The sequence below is a fragment of the Bos javanicus genome, chromosome 15 (genome assembly GCF_032452875.1).
Source record: "Bos javanicus breed banteng chromosome 15, ARS-OSU_banteng_1.0, whole genome shotgun sequence".
NCBI classification, from domain to species: Eukaryota; Metazoa; Chordata; class Mammalia; order Artiodactyla; family Bovidae; genus Bos; species Bos javanicus.
The window spans coordinates 39351795-39375650 of NC_083882.1; the positions used below are offsets into that span (position 1 = coordinate 39351795).

The following is a 23856-nucleotide window of genomic DNA, read 5'->3' on the forward strand; positions in this document are numbered from 1 at the left end:
GATTACTCTCTTTTCCAAATGTCCTGTGTCTTGTCATTGTTTCATATATTTTGCTTTTGGGTAGTTTCAGACAGGAAGGTAAATTTAGTCCTTGTTTCTCTGTCTTGGCTAGAAGCAGGTGTTGGGGCTGATACACTTTTCATCTCCTTTCCTGTTCTCAATTCATGTGTCCCAAACTCTTAGATGCAACATGAAACAGAGTTATCCTCTATGAACTTGCTTGTCCTCATTTTCATTTGCACTTGTTAATTATGTTTGCCCTTAGAGTGCTTTCCTGATCTAAAATTATTTAATTAAATAGAGTAGGACATAATTAGTCTTCCATGACATCTGATTTTGAAGGTCTCATTCAGAGTGCATTCCATTTGAGAATGAAAAAAAAGAACAGGGATATATTATGACACCTTTTGCATTTGTTTAATGTCTAAACAGTTTAGAAATGAAGCCAGTATTTAAGCAAAATACTTAGTGGTATTTAATCTTTCAGCTATAAAGATGTCTAGTTGAAATCCTTTTTCAGTAAATCAGTTGGTTCGGCCCTTACTGAACATTTATCCTTCATTTGCCTTAGTTGTAATTGTGCTTGTATCTTATCTGTTATCAATTAGATTCATATTTAGAAAATGTGTTTATTAGTACATTTAAAACTTAGCTAGAATAATTTGAGGGTTTTTTCCAGTATAAATGCTTATTCTATTATTGTGGATTCCTTTCTTTTTCCTACTTTAGGAGATGAGTCAGAAATTCCATTGTTCCTATTGTAAGGTTTTTAGCTTAAAAGTATGATCTTTTGATTTGTTCTATTTAAAGAAAAAAATTATGTTCCAATGATGTGATCCTACTCTGATCTTTTTCACTGGAAGGAAGGTGGGAATAGAGGGTTGTTTTGTTCTTTTTTTCTTTCTGTAGATTTATGAGAGACAGATGACTGATAAAAACTGGTCAGTTGCCTTTATTTCCTTAGAAGTCACTCTTAGGGTAGATACAGAGTCAGCCTTATTTATTGTCTTTTTAGTCTGTTATAGTGAGATGATATGGAGAAGGCAATGGCACCCCACTCCAGTACTCTTGCCTGGAAAATCCCATGGATGGAGGAGCCTGGTGGGCTGTAGTCCATGGGGTCGCAAAGAGTCGGACATGACTGAGCAACTTCACTTTCACTTTTCACTTTCATGCATTGGAGAAGGAAATGGCAACCCACTCCAGTGTTCTTGCCTGCAGAATCCCAGGGACGGGGGAGCCTGGTGGGCTGCCGTCTATGGGGTCGCACAGAGTCGGACACGACTGAAGTGACTTAGCAGCAGTGAGATGATAACGATCTTCATAATGAAAGAAACCACTAAAATAACGGTGTTACAGCTAATAAATCAGAGGAGATGATCCCTGAGCATTGTTGGATTTAAAACTGACTCATCAAGATTAAATTTTTAAATAATGTGGTTTTGGTGAAGGACAATAGGGTAACATCATGGAAGAGGCTACTGGAATAAATTGGAAGGATTAGCTTACAGTGTTACGAGCATATCTACTAAAATTCCATGCGACTCTGAGCAAAATCTTGTAATTTTGAACTTTAATGTCATCACCTGTTAAAACTAAATAAAGTAACATTTAGTGGGTGATTCTGTTGTACCAGGCACATTATTGGTCAGTTTATTGATTATTCTTCATTTAATCCTCATATTAAATTTAGAAAGTCAATAGAATCTGCAGTTTACAGATGAGGAAACTAAGGTTCCAAAATGTTAAGTTAGCATTCAACATGTTGAGCAATTAAGTATTAAAAGACAATTTGATTTTAAGTCTTTATGACTCTGAAGCCATGAAGTTCCTTTGATTCCTATCTTTTTCCTGTTTCTGAAAAGCACTTTAATATTTTTAAATGATGAACTATGTTGTTTGCTAATAAGATGGTAAATTTTCACCTGCCTTAGGTTAGGCTCTTTCATTTTTGTTCCTATCAGTTTTCTTACTTGCAGTGTACTTGATTATTAAAATCTTAGCTATTTGTTTGTGCCAGGTTCACCAGCGATTTACAGTAACATCTTCTTCTTGTGAGATCTTAGAGCATTTATTATCTGTCATTCATTTATTAATTTTATTTGAGATACATTTAATTATTTCATATTTTAAATTTGGGATAACATTTGAATTGTTTACATTGTTTAACTGGAATAATTCATGTATAACTGCTGCACTTAAATCATAAGCATTCTAAGGAAGCTGCTTCCATCCTGGCATGTAGTAGCATTGTGTACATAGTACGTATAACTTAATAAATAATTGTGTGAATGAATGCTGTCAACTAGAATATCTTAATCATCCTCAGTTATTCACTTCCCATGGGCAAATTTGTTCTATGTAAGATGTTTAAATGTCTTTAAATAAAGTGTAAAGTCAGTGCTATTAGCTTTTTTGAAAAATGCTTTTCAAAATTTTTCAAGAGAGTTCAATCAAAATGAATTGATTGGAGTTAGCATGTATTCTTTTTTTTTTTTTTTTTTAATTACTTTTGGACAATGTTTCATGGCATGTAGAATCTTAGTCCCATGCCCCATGCATTGGACTTGGGGGGAGTCTTAACCACTGGACTACCAGGGAAGTCCCTAGCATGTATTCTTATTCTATTTGGCAGCAAGACCAATTACTTTGTCCCATACCTCAGTGTTTAAGAGTTCCAGAAGCTAAAAAAAAAAAAAAAAAAAAAAAAAGAGTTCCAGAAGCTGATGCTCACCCTTTCCTTTTCCCTTAAAATCAGAAAAACCAGGAGAACACTTGAGTTATATTTAAGAGATTTGGATGGTCTCTACTGCTAGTACTACTACTGCTACCTCTTCTACTATGCTGCTAACTCAACAGTCAGTTAACCTTTCTGGGCTTTTTTCTCATCCTTAAAAAAACTGAATTGGAGTATGTGATCTTTAAAGACATAGTGTTCCAGAATTTATAAAACCTGAAAGTTTAAAATAAATTAGGTTTCAGAATTGTTAAGTATAATAGCATTTGACTGTTGCACTTCAGAATATTAGTAGTTTTGTATTAATTGGGAGTTTTTTTAGAAAGCGTTTGCAATTTCATGTTCTACTTTTATGGTTAATTTTCTTTTCTAATTTATCAGCACTCCCTCACGTGTTGCTAAAGGAGCTGTCGACCACACCAAAATGAGTCTACATGGTGCTAGTGGGGGACATGAGAGATCAAGAGATAGACGAAGGTCAAGTGACAGATCACGAGACTCATCCCATGAAAGAACAGAATCACAGCTCACTCCTTGTATTAGAAATGTTACTTCTCCAACACGGCAGCACCATATTGGTATGTAAAATCAACTAAACTTCCCAACAGGTTTCAAAAGCATGCATCTACCTTTTTTCTCTTTTTTTTAATTTGGCTATGCTGCACAACTTGTGGGATCTTAGTTTCCTGACCGTGGATCAAACCTGGGCCCTGGCACTGAAAGCGCTGAGACCTAACCACTGGACTGCCAGGAAATTCCCAGAGCATTTACCTTTTTAAAGTAGTAATAACAGTGAATTATGCCTAATACTTTACAGTAAAATTAACATCTTACTTCTTTTCAGTTGCTTCTGTTTTAACTTAGCTTGATTCTTACTGTTAAAAAAAAAACTTATTAAATGAAACTTTAAAGTGAATTTTTTTTCAGAGTTTGGGACAGTCTTAGAAATAATTTGAACAGCCTTTACAGCTGTAATATGTAGATTTAAATTTTTTTCAAGTAATTTTTATCTTGTGAGATATATAGCAGTGGTTTATTTAAAATAATCTGTAGTAAATTATTGATAAGAATCCTTGTTAATCATACTAAAAAAGGAGGTGAAAGAGTAACCATCATGGAATTATTTACCTTGATTTTTGACAATATTTTAAATTTAATTAAAAAACAGAGAAGGAAAAGGAGGGTGGAAGTAGGTTTTTTTTCCCCCTTGACAGCTCAGATCTTTATTCCTTCCTACTCTTTACTATAAATGAATGCTATTCCTCCAGGTAAATACATTGTGTGGCTATAAAGCACCACTCTCAAGTAGATGTACATAAACAATGTGAGCTTGCTGATTTTTATTTTTCCCTCAGAAGTGGCAAATTAAATATTTTGACTTACTATTTGAGGCAGTTTCTGATTACCTCATATAAATAAAAATCATGTATATTAAGTCTTATTATGTGGAGAGGTTGTCAGTATCTAAGTAGGTCTTTAAAATCAGAATAATACTAATAAGCTAAAAACCAACAAAAGTATAAATAAGAGCTGACAGTTTATTATATGCAAATTTTAGTATCTGGGAAGAGAACAGGAAATATAATAAGTTATTTTATTGCTTTAGCAAATTTTACTTTTAGGGAGCTACCAACGTTGTAGAAATAGGCACTACAAGGGAGGTGTGGGGTACCTCTGGAGATGCAGCAAGCCTAATTATATAACCAGTGAAGCTGCACAGAGTGTTCTGAGTAGCCTGAGTCATGAAGGAATTTGGCAAAAGCTGATGAAACTGATGAGATGGAGGTACATTTTTAGGTCACCTTTAAAGTTTAGTAATCTAATCTCTAAAGGAAACATCGCAAAATCTTAGTTTTAATTTCTCTTTTGTAAACTGTTGGAACAGCTGAAGAAAATTTTCTGAATTTTAACAGTGTTTCTTTATATTAAAATTGTAGATAATAATAATATGATCCTATAAAATTTTTAGCAGTGCTTTTTTCAAAAATGAGAGTGAGAAGAAAGCAGTATATCATCAGCTATTAAACTAATTTGGTAAAACATTAAAAGTCATTTGAAAACATAAATACTTCTTAGTGTCTGTGGTAAAAATATTTTCTTCCTTTGGTACCTTCCTTTTGTGAGATACATTGCTGGTTTGGGGGTTTCCTTATTAATGTAGTTAAGAGTCCAAAGTTTGTACTTTGTGTTTTCAGAATAGTATTAATACTTTCAGTATTTAGGACAGTTAAAATTGTTATTAATCTTTTACTGACTTTTCAATGCTTGCTTATTTGACTTAGAATATTGTACTCCTTTTGTTTCTGTATATTTTTAAGTAGAGCAGTAATATAATTCAGTTTAATTTTAATCTTAGTCTGGGTCAACATTGGTTAGGTAAACATCTTTTTTAAAAAGTCTACAAAATTAATTGTTTTAGAAAACAATGTAATGTTTTAGGTTTTATTTCTAGAAAATAAATGAACGATGTTTTGTGAAAATGTTATTTGAAATAAAAAAAGCAGAATTGCTATGATATAAAACTACTTTTCTAAATCACTATTTTCAAAAGATATGTATCTCTTGTATTTTTTAAAAGAAAATTTGCATAAATTTGTTTAACCTCTTTATTTCAGAACGTGAAAAAGATCACAGTTCCTCTCGTCCAAGCAGTCCTCGTCCCCAGAAAGCGTCTCCAGATGGATCCAGTAGCAGTGCTGGGAACAGCAGCAGAAACAGTAGTCAATCAAGTTCAGATAGTAGCTGTAAGACGTCTGGGGAAATGGTATTTGTGTATGAAAATGCAAAAGAAGGAGCTCGGAATGTAAGAACATCAGAACGAGTGACACTTATAGTGGATAACACTAGATTTGTTGTAGACCCATCCATTTTTACTGCACAGCCAAATACAATGTTGGGCAGGTTTGTATTATTGTGATTCTTTGTATTATTAATAATAAGCACTTTTCCATCGCCTTTTTTTTTTAATTTAAAGTTTTATAGTAATTCTCTAGTGGAATACAGTATTGCTGTTGAGCTATGAAATTTAAATAACTTGTTTAAATTAATCCAGCTGAAATTGTAGAGCCAGATCTTGAGCTTGATTTGATTTTGAATAATGTTTGCTGTACCTAGAAATAGCAAATGCAGTATTTAAATGAAGACAGGATACTTAAAGATCTGAAAACATAGATTGTATTTGACAAGATGAATTTAACAGTGATAATGTTTCCTTCACTTGCGGCTTCCAAATTAAATCTTCAGATACAGCAGGTATCAGCATTTGGTTAGCTGGAAAGTCAGCATGAGTTATCAATTTGATGTATTTACTTTAAAGAAATAATGTTAACAATTAGTCAGTAGAATGAAGGAGAAATAATTGTCTCTTAATCTGTACTGGTCTGGAGTAATAAATTAGTATAAAATTTGTAGTTAAGGAACCACATTCTAGAATTGGTAGAGACAATATGGGCTGCAGTTATGGGAACTTCAGTATAGAATTGATTTTTCAAAGTGTTCAAAAGTAGGATCAAACACCTATTAATTATAAAATTAGTGCCTTTTTTCTATTCATTCTAATATAAAATGAAGGAAACACATAAATGAAATGGAAGTTTGCATGAGGTTAAAAAGGAAAACTTGAATTTTTTGCTTGGTTGCATATGAGTAACTGTTCGGGGTACCTGTGTATGTGTGTGTGTATGATTTGTAAGTGTCTCAGAATCCAGAACAAAATGCCAGCATGTAACACTGTTTACATTTTGGGTAGACAAATATTTCCTTTTAACATTAGCTCTAGACTTTACATCTGTAAGGAAAATGTACTCTATAGGCATTATTAGAAGCATAGGAAGGACTCTTTTTTAAAAATCAAAGCATGTTTATTTATTTCTAAGACATTACAACAAACTAAAACTTGAAGGAAAGATCGTTCATGGGAGATTTTTAGGAGGATAACTCAACACTGATCATATTTTATATTTTTACCTAAACTTAAACAGTTGAAAGGCAGAAGTAGGTATTTGAAATTTTTCAACTGATAGGCTACATTTTCTTTTAAAAATAAATCCAGAAGATTTTTTTGTGTTTGTGATCCATATTGATCTGAAAAGTAACTTTCCTTTTTTGTAAAAAGTTCAAGTATTTGAGAAAATTGCATGACATTTGATTCCTGAAAGACTCACTTCTTTTTTTCCAAATCAGTGAAGGCTTCTTTTCATGTCAGTTGACGAAAGCATGTTTTTGGGGATGAAAATTAATATTCATGGGAACTGTAAAAAGCAGTTGGCATTCTTTTGGAAACTTTGAAATAAGAAAGCTTTGTTCTTTATAGGTTCTGTGTTACAAGAAAAGAGGGAACTATTTAAATTGGGAAATTGTTGAATAGGCAACTTAGTTCAGCTATATTGACTTTAGGAATGATGTTGTCATTGAATTTAGAGGTTCAGATTCTTTTAATCACACTTTAAATATTTGCTTGGAAGTTAGGCATTCAACTTTTTGTTTTGAAGGACATATTTAGCAGATTGCCTCTTTTCTAAATATTTACTGTTAAAGGGCCAACAACATGACTTGAAAAAATAGAAATTCATCTGCATCTTCTTTTTGTAAAAATTAATATTATGAGCTTGTTACTTATTTAGAATTTTCATTCTTTTCTTCATTCCTCTCTACCCCAGTATTTGATTGCTTATTTTTCAGTTCTAGGATGCCAGTGTAAAAGTTTTGTGCAGGATTTGTTACGTTTATAGTTTTGTGAAAAGTAAAACAACCTAATCTGCCTATACTTATTTTACTTTTTTCTAGTTTAGATTACCATACATGCTACTTAATAGACTAACTTTGCATTGAAGATAGCAGTTTCCCCTTCCTCCCTCTCTCCCTCTTCTCTCTCTTTCATTTTTGTCTTTCTCTGGACAAAACTAGTGTAAGAATCTCTCCTAGATTGATTTGTTTGTTTTTTTTTTTCCACCCCTGAAGAAAAGGGACTGGAAAGTTTTTTTAGCTTTTGAATCTTATTAATTGATTTTATTTTCTTATGGGGAATCTTTACTACTGTCTCCTCCCACAAAAAAATTTTTTTATAATCCTTCATTTATCACATTTGCCAGAATAAATGTCTGATAAATATTCGTGGGCTAATTTAATGCTAAAATTATAATTTCTTTTTACTTTTGTACATGAAAACATGGATAGCCTATTGATTTATTTCTCAATTACTTGCTACCATAGGATGTTTGGATCTGGCAGAGAACATAACTTTACACGTCCTAATGAGAAGGGAGAGTATGAGGTGGCAGAAGGAATTGGCTCTACAGTATTTCGAGCAATTCTGGTAAGTGCTGTTGCTTGTGTGTATTGATTGAGTCAGTTGACCCTTTCTCAGTAGGTACGTGGACTGAAAGCAGAATTGCATTTGGATATCGCTATGGAAGTATCCAGTGTATTTTTTAATATCGTTTAATTCATTTTCTTTTGGCATGTAAATATAGCATGATAAAAATAAAGGAATTTTATAACCTTTGCAAAAATAAGATAGGGGATAATTCATCTCTTAGGTCTGCATAGGCAGCTCTTTCAAGGGTTTAGTGGTAACATTTCTATAGTCAGACTACTCCACTTTCCCTAATTCTATTAAGTACAAGAAGTTGATAATTTTTTGCTGTCATAGTAAATGTGGCTACTGGAATTCTAATATTTTGTTGCATATAACTAGTGGTGGACACTTAGGAACATTTGAAAGTCATCTCTAAAATGTATTTCCTATCATTTTTGTATTAAAACTTAATTTTTTTTAACCTTTTGAGAAATATTTGAATTAGCACTACAGTCACTACTTGTAATTTTAATCAGTGATAAAAGTTTGATTTATAGCATGACAGTTTATTCCACAGTTTGAAAATATGGTTTCCTTAAATAGTTTTGTGGGAAGAGGAGAGGGAGGATCCTGAGGTACAAGACAGGAAAAGTAGTTGATCGTGATCAGTACTAACAAGTACTTGGAAAAGTACCAGAAGATGTCTTGCTTGATTCATGTAGCAACTTCAGAAATGGTGTTAACTGTGGCTCTGAACATCAAGAAGGTTGAGGCAGATCTTAATTTTTGGGGAAGTGCTTTTTCAGTTGCCCATACTTTCATTTGTCCCCTAATGGTATTGACCAGTTAACTCCACAACTCAGCTATGAAGTAACTTATCTATAGCTCTGGGCCAGCCCCTAACAGCGTTTCAAGTAGATTTTGGAAATAATAGCTATTATTATTTCTACTTATGTGGGAAACACCAAAGAAAAGTATTTGGAAGAAGAATAATTGTGTGTTCTGTTTCCATATATTTGAATACTTAGAAATGATTTTGAAGTTCTTTACTAAAAACCTTAAGTTTTACTCAATTCTCTAGGTAATATTTAAGGTAATGTAAAGTACATCATTTAACTTCCTTAAAATTTCTTTAAGAAATATATGGTAGGTATGTAGACAAATAACTTGTAAGGGGGGAATACATGTGAATTAGCATGGTACAGTAGAGAGAAGAGATGCATAAATAATGAGGCGACATGGGTTCTAACTTTATCTCTCTTGTTAAATAATTTCATAACTGGATGAGTCAGGAAATCCATTTGGACATAAATTTTTCCTGTCAGTAAAGTGAAAAAGTGGTTAGGTAAACTGAGGTCCTACCTAACTTTAAAATTCCACAATTCCGAAATCTCAAGAGTATCACAATTTTAAAAAATTGTATCAGCCCAATCTTAAAAATACATTTTGTCTACCTTGTGCATTCATTTATGCATTCTTTATTTTTTTTTAGGATTATTATAAAACAGGAATAATCCGTTGTCCTGATGGCATATCTATTCCTGAATTGAGAGAAGCTTGTGACTATCTTTGTATCTCTTTCGAATATAGTACTATTAAATGTCGAGATCTCAGTAAGTACGATGTTTTATATGTGAGTGGTTTGTAGAGTTAACAATGTATTGGAATGAAATACCTGAAATAGTGCTATTTACCTAGACTTCAAGTATTTGTTTAATTGAATTCTAAAACACAAATACTGTGAAGATTATTTATGAAAGTCCACAGAGATCATTGTTTGGTGCAATTTTCCAAAACTTTCTTTCAACTTAATTTTTTTGTTTGTAGAGTCTCCCATATTTATGCTTCTATTTGTTCTTCCTCTGTCATTTTTTGCCAGTATGTATCTCTCAGCTTGGTAGCCCTGACTTTGTCCAAGTATGGTATTTGGCTTCACTCCTCAGGTCACATCAACCAAGAATTTATCATTTCTTTTTGTATTTGCCATGTAATATAACATCCTAAGCAACTATGGAAGATATAAATCATTCTCAAAAAGAGTGTTTGTCATTAAAGATCTTAGACTGAATACCAAATACCAGCCCTCATTTATACAAAGAATTAAATGGCTTTATTCAGGAACTTCAAATATAGTCTCAGAGCAAGTCTAGAACTTCGGAAATCCTAACTCTTTGATTGATATTTTCCTGTCATGCTACCCCCATGCCCATCCCCTTTACTGTTATATTATGCCTAAGAAAAGAGGTGATTATACACAGAAAATTCAAAATGTATATGAAAATTATCAAATGTTGACTTGGTTATTAAGTGGTTGGAAAAGCCCAGAAGAAGGAGATGTCATTGTGGGCTAGTAGGATTAGAGAAGAGTTCGAGGAGACAGGTTGTAAAGGGTGAACAGGAATGATTTAGCAAGAGTAGAGTAGGAAGGTTAGGGGATTACAGACATGAGTGGTATACTTTGGAAATAACCTATATAAGAGACTATATTGGGACCAGAAGGAGATGAGAATAAATATGGGGGCCAGATTGTGAAGGTCTTAAAATTAATATTCTTACATTTATGCTGTATAATGTGGGAAGCCATTGTAAAACTTTGCTACCTGTGGTTATAGATATATGTTAGTCCCAAGTATATGGTTATGTTAACTTCATTACCTAAATGTAACACTAGCTTAGCAAAGTGGGGCCATACTTTCTGAAACATTGGTGTGTGAGAAATTGGGAATGGGAAACTTGTAGGGCATCTATTACATATTTAAATATAGCTATCCTTCATGCTTAATTATGGTCTAACTTCTTGGAAATGAGTGGTCCTTATTAGGTCTGTCAAGTACCAGTTTTTTTTGTCTTTATTTGTTTGGCCAAATATTCTTTTAAAGTCTCCCTAAAAATATCAGTAGGTGAGACAAAGAAGATTAGGTGGTCCACCTCTGAGTCCATTTCTATATAAATGATATTTAAAAGTTTAAAACCAAATAGTTGGAGAGCTGAAGCATACAGCTGTAAAGTTGAATAAATTTGCTGTCTTTTCACATCTTAAAAAATGTTTTTTGTTGAAATCACGAGCATTATTCTAACTTATAAATTCTTGATTTCATAAAACCTTCTGTAAAGGTTTTGTGTTTTTAATTCATGGAAATATTTTAATTTAATTGCATATGACTAAATGTTGAATTTTGGTGACTGTCAGATTAAAAAGACACTGCTGCTGCTACTGCTGCTAAGGCGCTTCAGTCGTGTCCGACTCTGTGCGACCCCAGAGACGGCAGCCCACCAGGCTCCCCTGTCCCTGGGATTCTCCAGGCAAGAACACTGGAGTGGGTTGCCATTTCCTTCTCCAGTGCATGAAAGTGAAAAGTGAAAGCGAAGTCGCTCAGTCTTATCCGACTCGTAGCGACCCCGCGGACTGCAGCCTACCAGGCTCCTCCGTCCATGGGATTTTCCAGGCAAGAGTACACTAGAATTCCTTAAAGATAAATGGATTTTAGTTCTGTAATCCTTTGAACATTGTTTACCTTGTCATCACAATTAAATATCATTTATTTGTTACAAAATTAGCAATTCTCATAGACTTTATTAAAAGAAAACTATATAGCATCTGAAGAGATAGAAATGGTCTTGTAAAATATGAAAGTGTACTGTAGGTGTAGACTTGAGTCCAAAAATGATTTTTATCCTGCAAATATGTGCTTTTACTGAATATTGTAATGGTACTTTACACTAAAATGTCTGTTTATCTCTTAAAATTATAAAAGTACTCAGTGTATTGAATATATTGAATACACCATCCTGGATTTCTTAGGCAAGTTACTTAAAACCTTATTTCTTAGTTGCCTTTTCTTTAAAATGGGAGACTAATATTACTTACCTCACAGGGTTGTTGTGAAGATTAAATGGATAGTGCTTGACACATAAGAGCTTTCCAGGTGGTTCAGTGGTAAAAAAAAAATTTGCCTGCCATTGCAGGAGAAGGAGGAGATGCGGATTTAATCCCTGGGTCAGGAAGATCTCCTGGAGGAGGAAATGGCAACCTACTCTAGTACTCTTGCCTGGTAAATCCTAGGGACAGAGGAGCCTGGTGGGCTACAGTCCATGGGATTGCAGAGTTGGACATGACTTAGCGACTAAGTGTGCATTCATGCTTGACCCATAATGTTAAATAAGTGTTTGCTTTAAAAAAAAAAAAAAGCAAAATTAGGGGATAAGGTAAAGTAAAATAAAAATAATAAAGGATCATGTTATACATTCTGTTTATATTTCCACATGAAAATATATTGTGAATAACTATATTAGAAGATATCCTTTAGTAACAACTTGTTCAATGGTTTACATAGTTATTGCTCATTTTCTACATTTTTATTGAATGCTCATTTTATACCAAATACTAGGTATGTAAAAGGCAACAACAAAAGACAAGATCCCTTCTCTTGTGATGCTTGCAATGTAGTGGAAAAAGCAGATGAGTAAATTATATTGTGTTAGAGGAAGAATGGGGTACTAGATGAGCATGTATGAGCTGTATCTAACTTAGGTGTTGGGGCTTGAGGAAGCTTTCTGGAGGAGAGGGAAGAGGAAGTGTGTTTCAGGCAGAAGGAATGCTATGTTTTGGAGAAGGCAATGGCACCCCACTCCAGTACTCTTGCCAGGATAATCCCATGGACAGAGGAGCCTGGTGGGCTGCAGTCCATGGGGTCGCTAAGAGTCAGACACGACTGAGCGACTTCTCTTTGACTTTTCACTTTCATGGCATTGGAGAAGGAAATGGCAACCCACTCCAGTGTTCTTGCCTGGAGAATCCCAGGGACGGGGAGCCTGGTGGGCTGCCGTCTATGGGGTCGCACAGAGTCGGACATGACTGAAGTGACTTAGCAGCAGCAGCAGGCTTTAATTTCTTCATTGTCCTCATTATCTTCCCAGGCAAGCACTGTAATCCAGAAGAGGTTTTGAGAACCAGGGATAAACTCAGGAATGAAGGCCTGGGGCTAAGAGAAATGAAAATACAATGTCCCAGGTGAAACTGGTATTTGTTCAGTCTCTAAGTTGTGTCCTACTCTTTGTGACCCCGTGGACTGCAACATGCCAGGCTTCCCTGTCCTCCGCTATCTGCTGGATTTTGCTCAAATTCTTAGCTATTTCGTTGATGATGCCATCCAACTATCTCATTCTCTCTCACCCCCTTTTCCTACTGCCCTCAGTCCTTCTTAGCCTCAGGGAATTTTCTAATGAGTTGTCTAATCACATCAGGTGGCCAAAGTATTGGAGCTTCAGCATAAGTCCTTCCAGTGAATATTCAGGGTTGATTTCCTTTAGGATTGACTAGTTTGATCTCCTTGCTGTCCAAGGGACTCTCAAGAGTCTTCTCCAGCACCACAATTCCAAAGCATGGATTCTTGGTGCTTAGCCTTCTTTATGATCAATTGTCACATCCAAACACAGCTACTGGAAAACCTTAGCTTTGACTAATCGGACATTTGTTGGCACGATGATGTCTCTGCTTTTTAATACACTGTCTAGGTTTGTAATAGCTTTCCTTCCAAGGAGCAAGCATCTTTTAATTTCATGGCTGCAGTCACCATCCACAGTGATTTTTGGTCCCCAAGAACACCTGTCACTGTTTCTACTTTTTCCCCACCTATTTGCCATAAAGTGATGGGACTGGATGCCATGATCTTAGCTTTTTGAAAGTAGTGTGGAAAATGAAATTTAAAGTTTGCAAAAGGATAAGTTCAGAAGGCCTAGGAAGAAAGGCACCACCCTCATGGGAGACAGTGGGATTACAAATGAAGATCAAAAACTGAAGTTACATTTAATTTAGTTTAAGAAAGGATATTAAGAGGCGGAGACTACTTTTGGAGTCACAGAAATAGAGACACTGAAACAACAGACACTTGTATGTTTTCTCTTTGTCTTTCTCTGTCTTGCCCTTTTTTTCAGTTTATAGCATTAAATCAGTTGAATTTGAGGCTGGGGACTGTACCTTTTCACTCCGTGTCTAGTGTCAGGCACCTAGTGAGGACTCAATAAACATTTGTTGAATGAATAAACTCTTTTATAGCCTCATACATTTATAAGACACTTTTCCACTTATTGTCTTCTCTAGTATCATTAGTCTTTCCCTCTTTATAGAGTAATCCTCAGGCTTAAACATACTCCAATCTAACCTGTGTCTGTTGTAGGCATTCAAAAATACATCATTTGCAAATTTTTGAGCTTTTCAGTGATTGTTTGAAGTTATTTTTTTGTAAGAATTAGCAGAACTTTATTAGCCTTTGCCCTGCTTCATTTTGCTGTCAAAGGCCAAACTTGCCTGTTACTCCAGATATGTCTTGACTTCCTACTTTTGCATTCCAGTCCTCTAAGATGAAAAGGACATCTTGTTTTGGTGTTAGTTCTAGAAGGTCTTCATAGAACTGTTCAACTTCAGCTTCTTTGGCATTAGTGGCTGGGGCATAGACTTGGATTACTGTGATATTGAATGGTTTGCCTTGGAAACGAACTGAGATCATTCTGTTATTTTTGAGACTGCACCCAAGTGCTGCATTTCATATTCTTTTGTACTGTATCTTGCTCTTTGGAAGAAAAACCATGACAAACCTAGATACCATATTAAAAAGCAGAGACATTACTTTGCCAACAAAGGTCCATATAGTCAAAGCTATGGTTTTTCCAGTAGTCACGTACAGATGTGAGAGCTGGGCCGTAAAGAAGGCTGAGTGCTGAAAAATGTTGCTTTTGAACTGTGTTGTTGGAGAAGACTCTTGAGAGTCCCTGGAGCTGCAAGGAGATCAATCAGTCCTAAAGGAAATCAACCGTGAATATTCATTGGAAGGATTGATGCTGAAGCTGAAGTTCCAATACTTTGCCCACCTGATGGGAAGAACCAACTCATTGGAAAATACACTAATGCTGGGGAAGATTGAGGGTAGGGAGAGTAGGGGGCAACAGAGGATGAGATGGTTGGATGGCATCACCGGCTCAGTAGACATGAATTTGAGCAAGCTCAGGGAGATGGTGAAGGACAGGGAGGCCTGGTGTGCTGCAGTCCATGGGGTTGCAAAGAGTCAGACGCTACTGAGTGACTGAACAATGATAACAAGAATTAATACATTTATTATACTGCCTCCTATTCCAACTACTGTGTCTTTCCATTTATTCAGTTTTCTTTTGTGTCTTCTGCAATGGTCTAAGTTTATTCTTTGATAATTTGTATTTTTGTTACTGTTGTGTGTAGAATATGTTCAGATTTTCTAACAGCTAGCAAAAATAAAATTACTGAATTTTCTATATTTGTGTTTAGCTACCTAACTGAGAAGGAAATGGCAACCCATTCCAGTACTCTTGCCTGGAAAATTCCATGGACTGAGGAGCCTGGTAGGCTACAGTCCATGGGGTTGCAAAAAGTCAGCCATGACTGAGTGACTTCACTTTCACTTTCACCTAACTGAACTCTGCTTATTTCTAGTAGTTTTTCAGTTGTTTCTTACATATTCTTGGTAGATAATTGACCCTTTTGTAAGTAAAACTTTTTATATCTTTTTGTCTTGCTGAATTGACTATAACAATGTTAAATTTAGTGGTAAATCTCGAATCTATCTTTAAAGGCATTTCCTTTAGGTTTCACTGTTTTGTTTTGTTTTTTTCCTTGACTCTTTTTTCAATACTCTGGCTCTTTGACATCCTTCTTTAGATCTTCTGCTAATTTTTTTTCTCACCTGCCTTCTGATCATTTATACCTTGAATGTGTTCCTTGCCAACAGTTTTGTCTTCAGCTACCTTCGCTCTTACAGAATCTATACACTTAATCTAAGTAATGCCATTCATCACTGGGACTTCAAATATTACCTATACACCATAGGTTTCCAGCTCTTTATCTCTAATTCCTATTACCAGTTTTATGTTTCTAGTGTACTGTTTAACTTGTATAACTTTTTTCCCTTCTTAATCAGGCTTTCAATGAGTTCCATGCATATAGGACATATAGTGATGAACAAGAAAGACTTTGTCCCTGTATTTATGGAGTTTACAGTCTAGTGGGGAAGACAGGCATTCAAGAAGTAATGAAAAGCTGTGAAAATAGAGTGAAGAAATGAGATACTATGACAGAATTACCACAGAATACTATACTAAAGGGGCTATGGAAGATCATTATCTGAATCAGTGACATTAAAGCTGAGACCTAAGGGAATGGAAAAGAGAGTGAGAAAGTCTCCAGGCAGCAGAAATGGTATTTGCAGAGGCTTTCAGGTTTGAAGGAATATGACATGCTTAAGGTCCTGGAAGAAGGGAAGTATGGCTATATTGGAAGAGATAGTGTTTGAGTGACGAGACATAAGGCCAGAGGATAGGGAGAAAACAAAACTGGTTAAGTGTTTATTAACTGTTCATTCTGTACCAAGTCCTGTGCTAAGTTTGGGGGATGCAGCAGGAACAAACCAGGCAAAACTTCCTGTTCTAATGGAACTTTCACTCTTTCGGGGGACACAGACAACAGACGAGGTAAGCAAGTAACATGAACAAATAACATATGATATGTTAGATAGTGGTATGTGCTGAGGAGGGACAAGAAAGGTAAAGGGATAAAGAGTAGTTTGAGAGGCCTTCAATGCAGAGGAGAACTGAAGTAAATTTCAAGCAGAGGTTAACAATGAGAGCAAGTGTTGAAGCATTAGTCTGATAAGTTCGAGAGCAGCAAAGAGGAATTGGAGTAGAGTGTGTGAGGGTGTCAGTAGTGGGAAATGAGGTGGTGTAGGGCCTTTATCTTCTGACTTTACTAAGTGAAATAGGAAGCCATCAGAGGGCTTTAACAGAGAAGTGATATGATCTGTAAGGATGCCATGTTTTACCATTTCATGGGCACACTGTTCACACAGGATTCACTTTAGAGTCATGCAGTGGTGTAATCCTGATCTGATGTGTATTTTAAAAGAATCACTCTTGGCTGTTGGGTTGGAGATGGACTGCAGGGGGAACTAAGGTAGATACAAAGAGGTAATTAGGAAACTTATCATAATTTAGGTAAGAGATGATGGTGGCTTAAATTAAGGTGGAAATAATGTGAAATGATCAAATTCTGAATATATTGGATGTTGTTGGATTTACTTGTTGTAAGGATTTGTAAGGATTTACTTGTTGATTTGAATATGAGGCTGAAAAGAGAGAATAGTACTTAAACTATCTAGAAGTGTGGAGTTAACCATTGATTGAAATGGGGGAAGACTTCATGGGGGGCAAATACTTGTCCAAAGCTTGGCTTTGGACATAAGTTTGAAATACCTGTTAGACATTCAAGTGGAAATGCGAAGCAGGACATTGGGTATACATGTCTAAAGAGAGAAATATGGACTAGATAGTTATATGTGGGAGTCATCAGAATGTAAAGTATTTTTCTTTAAATACTATCGATAGTATTTAAAGAAAAACCTCTTTTTAAAGTACTGTAGACACTGATCTATAACCTCCTTTTTCACATAACAGGCTTAAGGACCAGGTTGAGGATTTGGGACTTTTATTTTGAGATAGCACAAGCCATGAAAGGTTTAAACTAGAGATATCTGTTTGTATTTTTTGGGCTACTGTGGAGAAAATGAAGGCAAAAGCAGCTGGTGAGTTTTACAATGGGACAACTGTAAGGCTGGGTTCAGTGAGGATTGTCAAACAGAGTATCTACACGTGACCTCTTCATGAGGGTTGGGCTTCCTCATGCCTGGAGACTGAATCAGAGAGGAAGCATCTGAAGAGCAAGCATTCCCAAGACCAAGGCAGAACCACAAGTCATGTACCCATCACCTCTGCTGTGCTCCCCTGGTTACAAGCAAGTCAGTATAACCAGCTTAAATTGAAGGGGAGAGGAATTGGGCTTCTCCTACTGGGAGGAAATATCAAACTCCCATTGTAGAAAAGTATATGGTGTGAGAAACTTTTTAGCTATCTTTGGAAAATGGCATCTTTCAGAGAAAGAAATAGCACAGTTCAAGATGTATTTAAGAGGTGGACTTAATAGGGCTTGAGGAATGGTTAAGAGATGAAAGAGGAATCAAATATTCATTTATTTTACAAATATTTAAGAGACTGTCATATGACTAATACTCTTCTGAGATGGTTCTGAGAACTTGAGTGCATGGTGATGCCATTTACTCATTTGAAAAACTGCAGAGAGAGAGACTGAAATGATTAAGTTCAATTGGAATATATTGAGTTTGAGATGCCTGTGAAAGGGCATCCTAGTGGAGATTTCAGGAGGCAGTTGAATATGATGCATCTGGAATATAGCGGGCAGAATTAGTAGAATAAATTTGAGAATTGTAAGCTTAAGGTGAGAGAAAATAAGGAACTTAGAACTTCCCTGAAAAATATCAATACGTAATGGCCAGCTGAATATTTAGGAAATATTTAACCTAAATATTTAGAAAATATTTAGATAATTTCCTAAAGGAAATCAGTCCTGATTATTCATTGGAAGGACTGATGCTGAAGCTCCAATACTTTGGCCACCTGATGCGAAGAACTGACTTACTGGAAAAGACCCTGATGCTGGGAAGGATCAAAGGCAAGAGGTGAAGGGGATGACAGAGGAGGAGATGGTTGGATGGCATCACCGACTTGATGGACATGGGTTTGAGCAAGGTCTGGGAGTTGGTGATGGACAGGGAAGCCTGGTGTGCTGCAGTCCATGGGGTCACAAAGAATTGGACAAGACTGAGCAACTGAACTGAATGGCCAGCTAGAGGAGAAAAAATTGAAAAAGGTGACCGAAGAACAGCAGCCAGAAAGGAGAAAGAAAACCAGGGATAATGATACCAAATCTTAGTGATGAGAGTGTTTATTAGAGAAATGCAAATCAAACTATAATGACTTCACACTGGTCAGAATGGCCATCTTTAAAGTCTATAAATAATAAATGCTGGAGAGGCTATAGAGAAAAGGGGACCGACCCTCTTAACACTGTTGGTGGGAATGTAAATTGGTGTAAGTTAGTACGGAGAGCAGTATGGAGGTTCCTCAAAAAACTGAAAGTAGAGTTGCCATATGATCCAGCAATCCCACTCCAGGGCATATATCCAGACAGAACTGTAATTTGAAAAGATCCAGGTACCCCATGTTCATAGCAGCACTGTTTATGATAGCCAAGACATGGAAACAACCTAAATGTCTATCAATAGACACACAACGGATAAAGAAGATATGGTTTGTGTGTTCTTGTGTGTATGTAAACACATAATGGAATATTAGCCATAAAAAGAATGAAATAATGCCATTTACAGCAACAAGGATGAACCTACAGATTATCATACTAAGTGAAGTAAGTAAGATAAAGACAAATACCATATGATATCACTTATTTGTAGAATCTGAAATAGGACACAAACATACCTATGAAACAGAAGCAGACTCAAGACGTAGAGAACAGACTTGTGGTTGTCACAGGGGAAGGGATTGGGAATTTGGGATTAGCAGATACAAACTAATCTAAAATAGGGAAGGAAGGATTGGGAATTTGATATTAGCAGTACAAACTAATACACACACACACACACACACACACACACATATACATACAGGATAGATAAATAAAAAAGAACTATTGTATAGCACGGGCTTTCCTGGTGGCTCAGAGGTTTAAGCGTCTGCCTCCAATGCGGGACACCCGGATTCGATCCCTGGGTCGGGAAGATCCCCTGGAGAAGGAAATGGTAACCCACTCCAGTCTTGCCTGGAGAATCCCATGGACGGAGAAGCCTGGTAGGCTACAGTCCACGGGGTTGCAAAGAGTCGGACACGACTGAGCGACTTCACTCACTCACTGTATAGCACAGGCAACTATATTCAATATTCTGTGACATAATGGAAAAGAATATGAAAAACATTGTATGCATAACTGAATCATTTTGCTGTACAGCAGAAATTAGCATTGTAAGTCAGTAAAATTTTTTTTAAAAGATGTTCATTTTCTTTAACAATCCAGAGGTCATTTGGAGACTATATAAGATAATGTATTTTTATGTATAAGAATTTACCTATAAAAGGAATTAAAAAAAATCATAATGGAAATATGCAGCCTAGAGAGAGACATGGATAAATAATAGTAACATAGTTGATTATTTAATTATTATATTAACAGTTACTAAGTAACATGTTGTAGAGAGGAAAAAAGCTCTGATTTGGGAAACTATAGATTTGAGTTTTAGTGTCTTCTCTCACTCTCCTGGTAGTTCCTGAGGTAATAGATCCTTAGATAAGAAATTGGACGTTGCCAATGAAATAGGAATAAAATAAAAATGATTAGATTGGTGCAGGTGAGTTTGTGACTGTGTATTTGGGAAGTTAAAGTTGTTTGTTATGTCAGAAGAAGGGTCAGGTGAAATGTATCTTTCATTCCTCTCAGTTCTAGGGTCACATAAGCTATGTGATTCCTGTGTGCTCAGTCAGTCGTGTCTGACTCTTTGCGACCCCATGAACTGTAGCCCGCCAGACTCCTCTGTCCATGGGATTTTCCAGGCAAGAATACTGTAGTGGGTTGCCATTTCCTTCTCCAGTGGTAATTCCTGTACCGTGCTGTATTTTGCTTGATCTTTTGCCATCCTTATTCCCAAGTCAAGTGACCCTTTTCATCTCACTCTGCTTCCTACACAGTAATATCAATGTTGTTTGTAAATAATTTTCTGAGAAAGAAAATGTGGGAAGTAGACTATGGGGACTATTTTATTTCATATGGATAATCTGCAAAAATACCCTTAGAATATACTTTAAAATATAACCGCATACATTGATTGAAGACAAATGATGTAGTGAAAAATAACCTGGACTGCGAATAGAGTCACAGAGGGTGGATTTAATTCTGATTTTGAAAATTAGTTTTGTAACCTTAGGCAGATTGCTTCATGATGTGTAAAGTGAAGAGGCTTTCGTTGGATGACTTTAATTGGCCCTTCTTGCTATAACATTCTGCATTTCCATAAGAACTCTTTCTGAGAAAAGTTTTAGTGACTAAAGAATAACCCTTGTATTATCTACAGGGTCCCGAAGTAGATGCTGAACTAATGTGGTGTTTTGTTTATGTGTTTGTTATTTCTGCTCTTCTTTTACTTATCAGTCACCCCTAAAGCGAAGTTACTTCTGTGGGTTTTATTTCAGGTGCCCTAATGCATGAGTTGTCAAATGATGGTGCCCGCAGACAGTTCGAGTTTTACTTGGAAGAAATGATCCTGCCTCTCATGGTAGCCAGTGCCCAGAGTGGGGAGCGCGAGTGCCACATAGTGGTGCTTACGGACGACGACGTTGTTGATTGGGATGAAGAGTACCCACCACAGATGGGAGAAGAGTATTCACAAAGTATGTGCTGTGGCATATTTTCTCTCTCTTAAATCACCACAGATTTCCTCTTTATTGTTTATAATATTGATTAAAGGACAATTTTTATAAAGAAAGTTTTCTGAACTCTTTCTTATACCAGGAGTGGACAAACTACAGCCTGTGGGCCAAATCCAGCCTTTTGCCTGTTTTTATAAATTAAGTTTCATGTATTGTCTATGGCTGCTTTCGCGCTACAATAGCTGAGATGAGTAGTTGGAATGAAGACCGCATGGCTAGCAAAGCCCAAAGTATTTACTATATGGCCCTTTACAGAAAAAATGTATTCACCCATATCATGCATAGAAATGGTTTGCTCTTTGTTGCGTATCCAGACCTTAGTTGTTTTTTTTTTTTTTTTTTGGCATTTAGAAGCATCCAAGAGAAATAGATCCTGGAATAGTAGATAATGAAAAATAAAACTGTTTCTTATAGAGATGAATTTTTATTTGTATATAAAATGAGAAGCTTCAACTCACTGATTACAAAGATGACTAAGTTCTAAGACATTCCTTTTTTAATGTCACATGCTTTCTTGGAGAATACATGACCCTTCTGAAAGCTTTGTGGAACTTTAGGTATTTTTGGTCAAAACAGCACATCTTGAGCAGCAGTGACTTTTTTCTTACTGTACTTCTAAACTTCTAATTAGAACATTTGATTTTTTTTTTTTCCTGTTACAAAGTGTATCTCATATTGATTTTGTTTGTTTGAATGTTTGTTTTTTCGGTGAGCCCAATATAGTATTTTTGAACAGTTCCATAGATTGAGAAAAAATTACAGGTAAAAGAATGATTCGAGAACAGGATTTATATGGAGTATTAGAACCCTTTAAGCTCTGGTTTTTCCATTTTATTTACCCTTTTCTAAAAATAAAGCAGACTTCCAAGTGGTATGCTTTTTTAATTTTAATTCTAAAGATTTTCAGATGATTATTTCAACACAGAGTATGGTAGTAGCTTTCAGAATTTACATTTGAGACATTTCCTTTGCATGATAACACTTGAATGATTCTTTTGTGGACAGTTGCAGTAATAAAATGTTGCTGTTTCCTCATTCCTAGGCTTTTTGCTGACCATGGTTTTCTATAATATGTGGAATAAAAAGTTGAGCTTTAGTTTTCAGAAAGTTTGACTTCAAGAGAAGAGGGCCAACCATAGAGCACAGAAATGACACTATAGTGATAGAGGAATAATATTAGACCTGGCTTTTCCTTTTTAGTTATTGAGCTTTTCATTTCAGTGTTTTTTGGTTTGTTTTTTTGTTTGTTTCTTTTTTTGAACTTTGAAGTTTAAAAGGACTGGAAACATTTTTATTTAATTTGTCTAAATATGTTTCATTTTATGCCAACATGTTCCAACCTAAAGAAGATAACATTTGAGGAGATAAGAGATAGCCTGTCTCTTCAGGCTGATTTTCCTAAGAGTGACATACACCACCCATTCTGAAATGTCAAAAAATCTTTATTTTAAAATATCAGTAATCTTAAGGATGTAGTAATAATCACAACTTTTACCCCATGAATAGCTTCTGTATACTTTTTTTCCTTTTATTGGCTCTTAAACCAGCATGTTTGGTTTGTGAGTGTGTTTTTCTTTTTTTGAAAAAACCTTTGCAGTTCACCTTTTAAGGGAGATAACTCCACCTGAAAGAGAGAAGGCGAGGAAGGTCCATCAGTCTAACTCCCTGAAGTGCCCAGCACATTTGGAAGACTCAACATGTTGTCAGTGGAGTGTCTGTCCTTTGCAAAACCAGTTTGCTCTAAACAGACTAACCTAGGCAGAACATGCTCGAATCTGCCATTTTTAACATCAGTATTAAATGGGGCTGTTCGCCTGAATGGAAAACAATTTGTGGGGAGGGTCTTTGCCTTTTGGGGGTATTATTAATAGTTGCTCAATCCATGAAATGTAAGATGTATCCATTTTGTACTTTCTGACAAGGCAGTTTTTTCCCCTCCAGATGAGGCCTTGTAGGTATCCTAGCAAAGTCTTTTACTTTGCCTGCTTGATAATGATGTGATACTGATACCTTTTTTTGATTCTCTTTATATGAAGAAATTGGGGCAGACCCCATCTTAGTAAGTCTGTGTATGATATATCTTTCAGAAGGAGAGTCTTCCTATGGATTGGGTTACCTGATTGGTTATTAAAGCTTTTCTTGTTTCATCTTATGTAGACATTTGCTTCTATATTAACTGTACTGAATTGTCCTGTCATGTTGGCTAGTCATCCTTTGGCATCACTGCATCCATTATTTGGGCTTTTAGGGTTGTCAGGCCCCTATGATGGTCAAGATAAATAACCTTGAGTCATCTCTAAGTACTTTCATTTTAATAAAATATTTTTGTCTCTTTGTTTCCAGTTATTTATAGCACAAAATTATATAGATTTTTCAAGTACATTGAAAACAGAGATGTGGCCAAATCAGTTTTGAAGGAGAGGGGTCTTAAGAAGATTAGACTGGGAATAGAAGG

At 35.7% G+C, this 23856-nt stretch overlaps 1 protein-coding gene across 6 annotated transcripts in view; it reads left to right on the top strand.

Annotated features, from left to right (window-relative positions):
- BTBD10 (BTB domain containing 10) overlaps positions 1-23856 on the top strand; it is a 75364-nt gene that overhangs the window by 47043 nt on the left and 4465 nt on the right. For all 6 annotated transcript variants that reach the window (XM_061440749.1, XM_061440752.1, XM_061440751.1 and 3 more), the window contains 6 exons: positions 3119-3315; positions 5353-5638; positions 7949-8051; positions 9526-9646; positions 21165-21362; positions 23745-23855. In XM_061440749.1, the coding sequence (XP_061296733.1) occupies positions 3119-3315; positions 5353-5638; positions 7949-8051; positions 9526-9646; positions 21165-21362; positions 23745-23855 (1016 nt within the window). The remainder of the gene's footprint in view (positions 1-3118; positions 3316-5352; positions 5639-7948; positions 8052-9525; positions 9647-21164; positions 21363-23744; position 23856) is intronic.